Source organism: Eurosta solidaginis, chromosome 2 (assembly GCF_040869045.1).
Source record: "Eurosta solidaginis isolate ZX-2024a chromosome 2, ASM4086904v1, whole genome shotgun sequence".
In the NCBI taxonomy this organism is placed as follows: Eukaryota; Metazoa; Arthropoda; class Insecta; order Diptera; family Tephritidae; genus Eurosta; species Eurosta solidaginis.
The window spans coordinates 169,008,646-169,021,860 of NC_090320.1; the positions used below are offsets into that span (position 1 = coordinate 169,008,646).

Below are 13,215 nucleotides of genomic sequence, written 5' to 3' on the forward strand. Positions count from 1 at the left end.
TGCATTAATAACAACTTTGCACTTGTTTATTTCTGCATTTATTCAGTTGGACAATTGCTAAAAGAACTTCACGATATCTTTATGTATAAAATTTACTACAATTTTGTTCAAGTCACACCGGGATGGTCAAAATTTGCGAATAAGTAAAAATAAAAAGAAATGTCAAAAACAATAATATAAATGTATGTATGTACGTACATAGTCACATCTGTCAACCCATTGTTGGGGTTGCCAGAGAGGTGAAATACGCTCGCGTGTTAGCGTAAAATACAAACATTTCAAATTCTTAAGTTTAATAAATATGTACGTAATATATGATATTACGTATTTGTACGTGCAAATAATTCAGAATGCGTACTTATACGTAAAAGGTACATATATCAATAAATTCAATATAAAATTCAGGTAAATTCAGGTTTAGGTTTCCTTAAGCCTAATTTCTATTAAATAGAAGGGTTGGCTGTTGGCGACTACGACAGTCGCTCAAACATCATCCCCGCCCTAGGCGCGTTCAGCGGCTAGAGCCTCCTGTAGCTCCTTAAGGGTCCGCAATGCATCTCGAACGAGGATTTGGGACACTCTTCCTCTAGCGTTGGCGGTTTGCAGCCCTTGTGCGGTGCATCGAATGGTGCGTCGTGCGATGCTGGGTGCTGCTGAGGGAATGTTGTTTCCCGGGCGAGAACGGGGTTGCCCGGTGGCGGCAGGGGGTGCCGGTACGGCGGATCTGCCAGGCCGGGGTGCCTGGATGGCGCGCTGGGCGCTTGGGGTAGCGTCCCGCCGATGGAGTAGGGAGTGATGTCGCGCTCCACAGATCCGGCATCTGTCGTATGAGCTGCACTCGCTGGTGATGTGAGATAATGCCAAGCAATTCAGGCAAAACTCATGGGCTCGTGCAAGCATCCATCTCTGGGGTGGTTTCATTTTTTTGAATATGACGCAGTTCCGAAGAGCGTGCTGACGGGTGCATATGCGGCACCGTCGGTAATCCGTTATAAGTGTCGAGCTGCGTGATTCATTGGCGCGGTTGGGAGCAACGATCTCCGACCGCACTGGTCTTCGTGACGACGACTGATTTGCACGATCCATAGCGATCTGTAATTACAGTTGTAAAAGTATTTTAGTGGAGAGAAATACTGATACAGGGGATTTCAGCTGGCATTATGTTGCAAAATACGACATATTGGAGACGGTGATGTGGTAAGAGTGGTCAGAGGTGGTTTGAGAGTAGCTACGAATTCTCCGGGTTTGCCCGAGAGGGTGGGCTTTCAATCTGAGGGAGGAAACAGAGCTTGACAAGTGGTCGTGTGAGGGTGCCGGTTTGAGTACGAACGTCAACAACACGTATATGGCCGTCAGGTCCGGGATATACTTTTTCAATACGTCCAAGGCGCCATTCAGTCGGGGGAAGTGAGTCGTCGTGAATGCAGACACACTCACCGACCTTGGGTTGGGGTTGTGGATTTTTCCACTTCTGCCTTTTCTGGAGATCCTTTAGGTAGTCTTCCTTCCACCTTTTGCTGAATTGATGATGTAAGCTTTTTACCCTGTCCCATCGGTTTATAAGAGATAAATCCGCGTGATCCACTTCAGGGATAGCGAGGAGGGGGCTACCTCGGAGAAAGTGGCCGGGGGTCAGCGCGGTAAACTCTGTGGGATCTTGGGATAAAGGTGAGATAGGACGAGAGTTTAATACGGCTTCAATTCTTACCAAGAGGGTGGTAAATTCTTCAAATGTGAACTTGTGGGTTCCTGCAGTCCTCTTGAAGTGCAGTTTGAAACTCTTCACTGCAGACTCCCACAAGCCGCCCATGTGGGGAGCTCCGGGTGGAATGAATTTCCAATTAATGCCCTGGGGAGAGTATTTTGCGATTACTTCTTGAGAGGCAGTTTTCATGAAGTCAACGAACTCTTTTTCCGTCGCTCTTTTAGCTCCAATAAACGTTTTGCCGTTGTCACTCATCACTGTGGCAGGATATCCACGACGTCCGACGAAGCGAGCGAATGCTGCGAGAAAGGCATTTGTTGTTAGGTCCGAGCACAGCTCAAGGTGGACAGCTTTTGTCACGAAACAGACAAAAACGGCCACGTAGCCTTTCAGTAAGGTGTGAGACCTTAGCAAGGAGGCTTTTATTTGAAAAGGCCCCGCAAAGTCGACACCGGTAGTGGTGAAAGGCGGAGCATATGTGCATCGTTTCGGGGGCAAAGCCGCCATGATTTGCGATCGCATTTGCTGCTTGTGGAGGGTACAAGTTTTGCACTGATGTATGCATCTCTTTATGAGTGGTTTAGGTCGTGGAATATAGAGATCCTGTCTGAGGCATTGCTGCATGAGACGTATTTCGGCATGGAGAAGAAGTTCATGGAGGTACTGTATATAGAGGACAGCGAATCTTGATTTTTCTGGGATAATAACGGGATGTTTTTCATTGTAAGTCAACGTCGAATGAACTAGTCTACCATGAACCCTGAGGAGCCCGTTTTCATCGAGGTATGGGTTGAGGGTTAGTAGAGAGCTTCTTTGATCAATGGGTTTTGCATTTTCCAAGCATGCTCTTTCGCGAGGAAAATATCGGGTTTGTGTTAACGTCACAAGTTTATTTTTCGCTTTGCGGAGATCTTCATGAGACAGAGAGGGAGTGTAAGCGGGTTTAATGCCTCGAATTCGGTCCTTGAGATTATTAATGAACCTGAAGGCATATGCCATGACCCTGAGGGCGCGAGGAAATGACGAAAATCGATCCAATACATCGGGGTCATCTTCAGCTGAGTATAGTGCTTCGACTCGGCGCATTTCAGGCGGGTTGATGCTGCGGGTAGATGGGTTTGGCCAAGCTTCGGGGGGCTGGGTCAGCCACGCAGGGCCATTCCACCACAGCGAAGAATTTGCCAGGTCCATGGGTTTGCATCCTCGTGTGCCCATATCTGCTGGATTGTCGCGACTGCCTACATGCTTCCAGGAGGCGCTTCCGACGAGATCCATAATTTCAGCTGTTCGATGGGATACGAAAGTTTTCCAAGCGTGGGGAGGCTTTTCGAGCCATGCTAACACAATTTCCGAGTCAGACCACATGTAAAGATTTTTAAGAGAGAGCTCGAGATGGGATTGTACGACGGCGATTAGTCGGGCAAGGAGTAGAGCTGCACATAGTTCTAGTCTTGGAAGACTGGTAGTGCGAAGAGGGGCAACCTTGCTTTTAGCGACCAGAAGGTGGGACGACGTGGTGGCACCGTGGGTTGTTCGCAGATATATAGTGGCGCAATATGCCTTTTCTGACGCATCGCAGAAACCATGCAGTTCAACATGCTGGTTCGGCATATAGTCAACCCATCGAGGTAGCTTTATCTCTGAGATGTTGGGTAAATTTTTTGCGAACTGCGTCCATTTAATGAAGCGGAGGGGCTTCACTGGTTCGTCCCAGCCAGTTCCGTCTATCCATAGCTCTTGGAGTAAAATCTTGGCCTGAATCATAATCGGCGTAAGCCACCCTGCGGGGTCAAAAAGTTTTGCGACCGAGGAGAGAATTTGTCGTTTTGTATTAGCGGACGAGAGGGGTATTGAGTCCACTGTATACGAAAACGTGTCGGTCAGAGCGTTCCACTGTATGCCGAGAGTTTTGGTGTTGCTTGCTTTCTCGAATTCCAAAAGATTGGTATCTAGCAAGTCCTCTTCTTTGATGTTTTTTATTATACTGGGGTGATTGGCCGTTATTTTCCGTAATGGAAATCCTGCTGACGCTAACACTTGGATGACTTGGGAGAGAGATGTTTCAGCAGAGAGAATTTCATGGCTGCCAGAGAGAATGTCATCTACATATGTTTCTTTCGTCAAAACAGGGACGGCTTTGGGGAAAGTTTCCTTTACATCTTTGGCCAGTTGGTGAAGAGTACGTATGGCGAGGTAGGGGGCACAGTTCACACCAAATGTGACTGTTTTCAGACGATAGTCTTTTATGGGGTCGCTCGGAGATGAGCGAAAGACTATCCTCTGATAGTCTCTGTCGTCTTCATGCATTATGATTTGACGATACATTTTTTCTACGTCTCCGTTAAAAACAAATTGGTAGGTACGCCACTTGAGAATCAGAAGCATCAGATCGGGCTGGAGGGTAGGGCCGGTATACAGAACGTCGTTGAGCGCATGTCCAGATGCCGACTTCTTTGAGGCGTTAAACACGACCCGCACCTTTGATGTCTTTTTCTCGGGTTTGACAACTGCGTGATGAGGAAGATAAAATGAGAGGCATTTTCCTCCGTCAAATTTTTCATAGGAGCCGGTTTCCTCCATATGATCGAGGGTGAGGTATTCTTCTAGAACACTATCATATTGAGTCTTTAAATCCCCTTTCTTCTGCAGACTTCTCTCCATTCCAAGAAACTGGCTTAGAGCTGAAGACCGAGAGTGGGATAATGAGATTGACTCTGGGAAGCTGGGTTTAAACGGCAGCCTTACGATATAACGACCGTTATCATCGCGTGAGGTTGTGGCTGCATAGAAATTTTCGCAAAACTCGTCTTCTGGGATTATTTGGGGTTTGGTGGGAACTTCCTCCAATTCCCAGAATTTACGCAATAGCGAGTGAAGATCTTCGTTCGACACTTCTGACACTTGCATACAGAAAGCGTTTACCAACACAGGAGCTCTACCGCTCAGAATCCATCCAAAAATGGTTTTCTGCGCTAGAAGATGGGGGGAAAGTTTCTCAACGCCATTTTGGATGATTTGCGGTATTACATCACTGCCTAGGACGAGATCTATTTGCGAGGGGGAGTGACAGTTCGAGTCTGCGAGGTTGAGGTGTGCCCATTTTGCTTGAAGCTCGCTAGTGAGCTTAAGCGAGGGGAGCATTTTTGTTAGCCGGGGTAATACTATTGCCTCTGCACTTATTCTGGTTTTGAAATCGGGGGATACCAAAGTCAGAGAGCACAATTTGTTTGAGGTCTGAACTACCTTGCCGCCCATCCCTGATATTTCAAATCTAGAGGGTTTGAATGGGAGTTTGAGTCTATCTTGGGCTCTGGTAGAGATAAAGGTTCGTTCAGATCCCTGATCCACAAGAGCTCGTAGTTTAAAAATTTCTCCTTTATGCTCTACGGGAACGATAGCCGTGGGTAAAATTATTTCACAATCGTTTTCGGAATAAAACGATTGCACTTGGCTTTTCTGCGAGCATGAAGGGCTTTCATCCAGAGCATTGGCTTGATCGGGAGTATTACCGGGTGAGACTGTGGAATTCGTGGTGGTGGCTTGTGAGGCTGTCCTTTGCAATCGTGAGGGTTGTCTTTTCGGCACTTGAGATGTGTCTTCGTGGAGAACTGAGTTGTGCCGATCTTGACATTGAGTGCAAGTTTGAGTACTGGAACAGTCTTTCAATATGTGTGACTGAGAGAGGCAATTGAAACACATATTGTTTTCTCTCACAAACCTTCTGCGATCAGAGGTCGACAGCTTCTTAAATTTGAAGCAACTTATAAGGGGGTGAGATGAGGTTTTACACATAGCGCACTTGTACATTGTTCGCTGCTCTGTCATATGAGATTGGGTGTGGGAGGTCGATCTATTTTGAAAGGGATGCGACTGTTGGGGTTTAAATGGCGGCCTAGTTTGAGGAGGAGTGAATTTACTTTTACTTGGGCGCCATTGATCAACTCTTTCTACCACTTCGTATCGCGTTGTGAGGAACTGGTCCATTTGGGACCAGTTGGGAAGTTCTCTTCTTGAGGTTAGAGATTGCTCCCACAACGTGACTGTATTTTCTGGGAGTTTAGAGGTAACCAGATAAATAAGTATGGGGTCCCAGTTATCTGTGGAGACTTGTTGCGTGGCGAGAATTTGAAGGCAATTATTTACCGACGATTGCAACCTTTGAATGTCTTCACTGTTTTCGGTAGTGATAGTTGTTAAGTTCATCAGGGCCCGTATTTGGTTATCTACGAGAACTCGTCTGTTCTCGTATCGGGACTTTAGGGCTTCCCACGCTAAGGCAAAGTTGTCGTCAGTCAAGGGAAATTGGTTGACTATTTGAGCTGCCTTTCCTTGGGTTTTGTATCTGAGGTGATACAATTTTTGCGCTTGGGTGAGTTTCGGGTGGTTAATATAAACGGCTGTGAACATGTCACGAAATGAGGGCCATTTTTCATAACCACCATAAAATATTTCGGTATCGCAGGGAGGGATTTTTAGCGAAATACCGGAGTTGTCAGATGGAGCTGGTGTGACGGTAGGGGGAGCGGGGGCATTTGCTTGTTTAAGCAAGTGAAGCTGGTCTTCTATCTGGGCTTTTGTGTCTTCGTATGCTATGAGACAGGACCTGTATATGCTATTAGCAGATGTTGGAAAATCTTCGGGCAGGTCCTGATCTGGGGTTTCGACAATCTTATCGAAGACTGTTTGGACTCTATTCCAAAATTTGTCTATATTGGCGTTTTTTATTTTGAGTGAGGACTCCGTGTTGTCTTGGAGCGACGTCGACCTAAACCGAGCACAATATTCCAAAAAATTGTCCGTTTCGGATGTAAATTTTTTGGGGGCAGACGAGATTTAAAATTTTTTAACTCCTTGCGTTTTGGAGCCACCTTTTTTGGTTTCATCGTCACTCATTTTTAAGCTTTATTTTATGTCGCTTAGAGTTGAGAATTAACAAAAAATTTAACTTCAGAGAGAAAACTTTTTTTTTTTTTTGAAGAGAGAGTATTTGCTTTTAACTATGTGAGGGAGTTACGTTTAAATATTCACGTTAAATAGCAAGAGAGAATACTTTTCAAAACCAAAAAGAGTTTTTTAGTTAAATTTATTTGAGGGGTTTGAGTATGTGTAAAACCTAATAGGGAGAGGGGGACAAATTTCCGAAGTAAAGAGGTTTTAATTAATTTGAAATTTGAGGGTATGACGAGACAAAGTTGACCACTGTGCCGCGGTGCACTGTATTTAATATGTATATATGCGTGAGGGTTAAATATACGTGGGAAAAATACAAATATATATATATGTAAATATGGGTAATTATTTTTTAAGATTTTCACTATCGATATTTTTGTGGACTGTATAAATGGGGATACAGAGTGAAATACTAAATTACTCGGGAAAATTTTTTAGCTTTACACAAGAGAGATATATTTTTCAAACGCTAGTGTACGCACTGAACCACTCTTGTACCACTGTATGAGATTTTGTTTCACCGCTTATGTCGCTTTCTTGTATACGCAAATGAGGAAACCGAGAAAATTTGCTTGCGTTTTTTTTTTTTTTTTTAATTCAATGGGGATAAATCAGAAGTTAGCAGAGGTTGTGCAATATATTTAATTAACGACAAGAGATATTTTAATTTAAAATGAGGAAATTTTAAATTATTAAGAGATTTGTCGCATTAAAATATAAGGGGTGCTTTTAGCAAGTGTGCCCACTGTAGCTAACTACTGAGTTTTTCTTATTTTGCTTTGCACATATACCGTACTGAGTTTTGCAATATGGGGTTATTGCTATATGTATATATATATATATATATATACGAAATGGTATGTGCAATTTTAGTGGGAACTTGAGAAAATTGGCGGGAAATGAGGATTATTGGCGGGAAATTCTAATCCTCGAAAATGAAAATTGCCTTGATTTTTCTCTTTTATGTATATTTTTCCGTGTTTAGGGTGTATTCAAATGTCATTTAATACTCACGGTTTTTTGGCAAATGGGTATTTTTTGTTTTTCCTGCGCTGGTTTCCCTAGTGGCGTCGAAGGACCACTGTTTAGGGGAGCTGGCAATACACAATTTACCTGCTTTTTCTGCTTGTGGGATATAGCTGTGGTGAGGTTATGATGGTGGTTGGTGTTGGCGATGATCTGGTTATGGTGGCGGTGGCGATGTGGTTGCTAGAGGCGGCGGTGATCACTACAAACCTAGCGGCTATACATCTGCACAAACTGCTTTGCATTAATAACAACTTTGCACTTGTTTATTTCTGCATTTATTCAGTTGGACAATTGCTAAAAGAACTTCACGATATCTTTATGTATAAAATTTACTACAATTTTGTTCAAGTCACACCGGGATGGTCAAAATTTGCGAATAAGTAAAAATAAAAAGAAATGTCAAAAACAATAATATAAATGTATGTATGTACGTACATAGTCACATCTGTCAACCCATTGTTGGGGCTGCCAGAGAGGTGAAATACGCTCGCGTGTTAGCGTAAAATACAAACATTTCAAATTCTTAAGTTTAATAAATATGTACGTAATATATGATATTACGTATTTGTACGTGCAAATAATTCAGAATGCGTACTTATACGTAAAAGGTACATATATCAATAAATTCAATATAAAATTCAGGTAAATTCAGGTTTAGGTTTCCTTAAGCCTAATTTCTATTAAATAGAAGGGTTGGCTGTTGGCGACTACGACAGTCGCTCAAACAGCTGTCAACAATATAATGGGGTTCGTACAATCTTTCAATTCAAAAAGATATTGTCGTGCCTGTTCAAAAACTAGAGAACAAATGCAAAATGATGTTGGTTAAGTTACTGAGTTTTTACGAAATGAAAATAGTATGAAATGATTTACTGGAAAATAATTTTCAAGAAACGGGATTGAAAAATGTTTGTGTATTTAATAAATTGGACAATTTCAATGTAATGGATAATTTTTGCTTCGATATGATGCATGATTTGTACGAAGGAGTATGTGTTTACGATGTTTGTAACGTATTGCTTGCTTTAGTTAATTCAAATATTCTTTCCTTGAATGATATTAATGGCAGAAAGAATCTTTTTTTCAATTTGGAGAAACAGAGGTTGGACATTTTTCCATACCTTTGGATTTTTCTAGATTAAAAGCATTCAACCTAAAAATGACAGCCAGTGAAATAATCTGTTTTTTACATTTTTGCCGTTTATGATTGGAAATTTAATACCTCTAAACAATGAATATTGGCAATTTTTTTTAATTTTATTAGATATTATTGATTTAATTTTAAAACCGAGTTACATATGTAAGTGTTGACTTGAAGAATTTACAAATGTTAGTTGAAAAGCATCATACCATATATCTAAGACTTTTTGGTTCTCTCACTTCCTTGTTCATTATTCAACAGCAATCAAAAAATGTGGCCCATTAAAGTACTTATGGACAATGAGGTTTGAAGCCAAACACAAAGAAGCCAAAATTTACTGCCATATCACAAACTTAAGATGAATACGCCTTATACTTTAGCAATTAAGGCAGGGTTAAAGTTTTCCACATTTTTAATTGACTATGATCAATTCATTGAACCAATTTTAACTTATTCTCCCACGATGGTGTCAAATTTAATCAAAGATGATTTTTCTTATGAAATAAACGAATTAGTGAATATTGATTTAAAAAAATGTAATGTTTGTAACGACCTAGTTTTTAAGGGAACACGGTATAAATCGAACTACTATTTATCTATATACTTTATCTTTAAATCGCATAAGCTTTGAATTGTACAACATTAAATGTTTAGTTATACATGAAGAAAATGCTTTTATACTATGTCAAAAATTAGAAGTGAAATATTTGAAAGACATTAAAGGTCCTATGAAATAGGTTCTTTAATTGATAAAATGTATTTAAAACCAATTGAAGGGTTCACAAGTCCACCTTTAGATATATATCCTACAAATAATGTACAGTCATATGTTAGAATGAAATATATATAAAAGTATATGTGTAAATAGATACAAATCTGTGTGTAAAAAATAGCTGCAAAAACTATTATAATTTTCATAAAAGTTTCTTTTAGTATCAACGAAAATATATAAGAATAAAATAAATATGATAATAATTTAGGCTGCTATTTTTGTGTATAATCGTATATATTGTATTTTATGTGTACGTGCACAAGATTAATGTGAATTCTAAGTTGGTTGTGAATTAAAAAATTAAAAAAACTAAACATCGTTTTAATTTTTCCTACAAGGTATTTTGTGTTCAGTTGAAGAATTAAATATTCTTATTTTAAGAATATAAAAATCTTCTTTTAGGAATTCAAGGATTTGATCCAGGAATAAATATTCTGCTTTTAATTCCGAATTATTCTTAAAATAAGAACAAGTTTTCTTGGATCAACTTCGCTCAATCTTGTTTCAAGACCATTTGGCATTCAATTCAAGAACGAATTATTCCTGTTTTAAGAATATAACATTCTCTTTTCAGGAATTCAGGGACTTAATTTAAGAATAAATATTCTTCTTTTAATTAAAAATTCTTCTTAAAATAAGAACAAATTTTCTTGTTTCAAATTCGATAAATTTCGATTCAAGACCGTTTCTTGTTCAATATAAGAACGAAATATTCCTGTTTTAAGAGCATAGTGTTCTTTATTCTAGAATTGAAGGATTTAATTTAAGAACAAATAAGATTCAGATTGAGATTCCAACGATTTTGATTTAAGAATTTTTAGTTTTGTTTTAAGACGTATTTTTTCTTGAAAAACCCCGAAACGTTCTTAAATATGGACAAACACGGTTTTAAAAGGAGAATTTTCGGTCTTAAAAAAAATTCTTGAAATAAGAATTTAGTACTTCGGATGAGAATTATCGGTATTACCCTACTTTTCTGACCAAAATTCTTGATTTGTACTTGATTCAAGTACGAAAATTCTTGTTTTTTTTTGAGTGTAGGCAATCAAATATTTTTGGCCGCCTAAAACTTGAAAATCTACCTATGTGCGGCGGCCACCAACTTACTTGAGTAAATTTTGAAAATGAGCAAAATCGGACGATCGACACACCCACTTTTTATTATATACAATTTTGAAGAATACAATAAACGTTATAATTCAGTAAATAATACACCTACAATAAACAAATTTAGTGCGTAAGTTTGTAGGTCGTTTAGCAAGAGACACATCACAAAATTCATCACCAATATTATTCTCAAAATAGGTTGAAAAATAAAATATATATAAATAAATACTTGGCGCAACTCACGCCTGAGCATATTTGGGCGGAGCTTCTCTTCCCGCCGCCGATTAGAGGAATGGGATCAAAATTTTGAATGACTACTCCAAAAAGCTGGGAAGCTTTTCATGGTAGAAATATACTCGGAGTGGTTGCCAAACCACTGCCGAGGGCGAACCTAATCGGAAAACCTTTTTTCTAATTTCAATTGTCTTCTTAGAAATGTAGGAAAGGCTACGCTAAATTTCCATGATTTAAATAAATTTCGACTTAACTTTTAAATTTTCTAATTATAAATGTGGGCAGTGTCACCTCCATTCTTCAAAATTTCTGTTTTCTGTCATAATTCAACCAACATATCAAGTCCTAGCACTTTATCTATCTTTGGTAACGAACTACCGAAATTTCTGTATCGAATTTTCGGTTGCCAACCGATTTTGGGAATTTTGATAAAGTGAATGTAAGTAAAATCTCCTCACCAAATTTAAACTGACATTCTTCTTAAAATTTACAAGTTGGCGGACCATTTTTCAAAATTTTTTAAAATCAAAATTTTGAATGACTACTCCAAAAAGCTGGGAAGCTTTTCATGGCAGAAATATGTTCGGAGTGGTTGCCAAACCACTGCCGAATGCGACCCTAATCGGAAAACCTTTGTTCTAATTTCAAAAATGTTTCCCTAAATTTTTAATTTTGCTTTGCTCGGGACTTGAACTGAGGACCTTAAGCGTGAGCCATAGATTATATGCCTGAAACAACAAACCACCGTGAAATAAATTTATTGCGACACAGATCGTAGGCTTATTTTCCTTATAATGGTAAATATTTCTGTGTTAAAAATGGACAAAATTGGTTAGGGACGAATCCCACTTCTATGTAAAAGATTTTTAAAAGATTCTCAAGAGAACATAATGCCAATAATTTTTTAAAAACAAGTTTCTAGCATATCGGGAGGCAAAACTCGAAAAAAGAACTGACTTATCGTATAAATTTTGGTCGAATTATTTTCTTTAGAACTATATATTTTTCTAATAAAGGTGAAAAACAGTTGATAATGATGCTTTATTGTGATAATACTTAGTGTGAAAGAACTGAAATTTAATTAACAGCAAATACATTCAATAAAACGGAAACAAATAAAGTTACTACAGATCATACAAAAAACACAAATCCGAACAAGTTTTATGAATGTATATGTTTAAATTGATTTTTGTGCAATTGCCATGCATAAAAAGTTTTCATAGACACATTAAACGTTTGCGGTTTTCTAAAAACAGAATCTATAAAATATTTTAGTACAAAAGGTGTAAACTGCAGATAATTTTTGACATACTCAGAATAGAATATTGAATATTATTAATGCTTACCTTGAACGTGGCCAAATATTTCAAACTCCACTGAAATCAGCATTCGAATCTCAGGAATACCCATGACTAAGTTCTTATATTTAATTTATTGTTTTTATAATTATATATGTATGCAAGTTTGTATAGGTATACATATAGGAATCAAATACAATATAATATATCTCTCTGTCTAATTTACTAGGCACTTCTAATTATATATTAAATTTAAACACGACGATATATTAATAGCTTATTGGATTTTTTATTAAACCAAAATGTTGAAAAAAAGAACAAAATTGCGTGGCCTTCGCTTTTTATTCTGCCGACTACTTGGCATTAACTTAGTGTATTCGCTTCAAACACGACGATAAGAGACGATTTGCATTCGAAATTGATTTGCTAAGGGTAACAGCACATCGGGTATTTCTTTATTTATTAGCTTTTACACAAACACAGAGTTCTTAATTTATTTGGACATTTTTTAAGATTATGGTCACAGCTTCGGTATGATTCATTTACTAGAAATTCGTTGTATGGTGACCAGGCCCGACGAGAGGGTGAGGGAGATTCCCCCGGGCCCGGGGTTTCTCAGGGGGGCCGCGATTTAGAGGTACTAAGAATTTTTTTTAATTCTTTAGTTGTTCCATGTGTAAATTTTAAGCCGAATTTCAAAAGCAACGGATATTGATAATAATTTTTTGCCTGGGCATGAGGAGACAATAAAAACATCAAACAAAAATGTTTTTCTCAGGGGCCCGCGATTTAGAGGTACTAAGATATTTTTTTAAATTCAGGAGAGTCTTTGCAAATTTTAAGCCGAATTTCAAAAGCAACGAATATTGATAATGATTTTTTGCCTGGGCCTGAGGAGACAATAAAAACATCAAACAAAAATGTGTTTCTCAGGGGGCCCGCGATTTAGAAGTACTAAGATATTTTTTTTAAATTCAGG

At 38.7% G+C, this 13,215-nt stretch overlaps 1 protein-coding gene across 2 annotated transcripts in view; it reads right to left on the bottom strand.

The window, feature by feature from the left end:
- The window catches only part of LOC137240318 (acylphosphatase-2), a 459,684-nt gene extending 447,042 nt beyond the window's left edge, over positions 1–12,642 (bottom strand). Inside the window, exon 1 of one of the 2 annotated variants that reach the window (XM_067766383.1) lies at positions 12,285–12,642. Coding sequence is in view for 1 of the 2 variants with exons in the window: in XM_067766384.1 (XP_067622485.1) it covers positions 12,285–12,348 (64 nt within the window). In the remaining variant the exon portion in view is untranslated. The remainder of the gene's footprint in view (positions 1–12,284) is intronic. The other variant, XM_067766384.1, reaches the window with a different exon arrangement.
- Between the last annotated feature and the right edge of the window lie 573 nt (positions 12,643–13,215).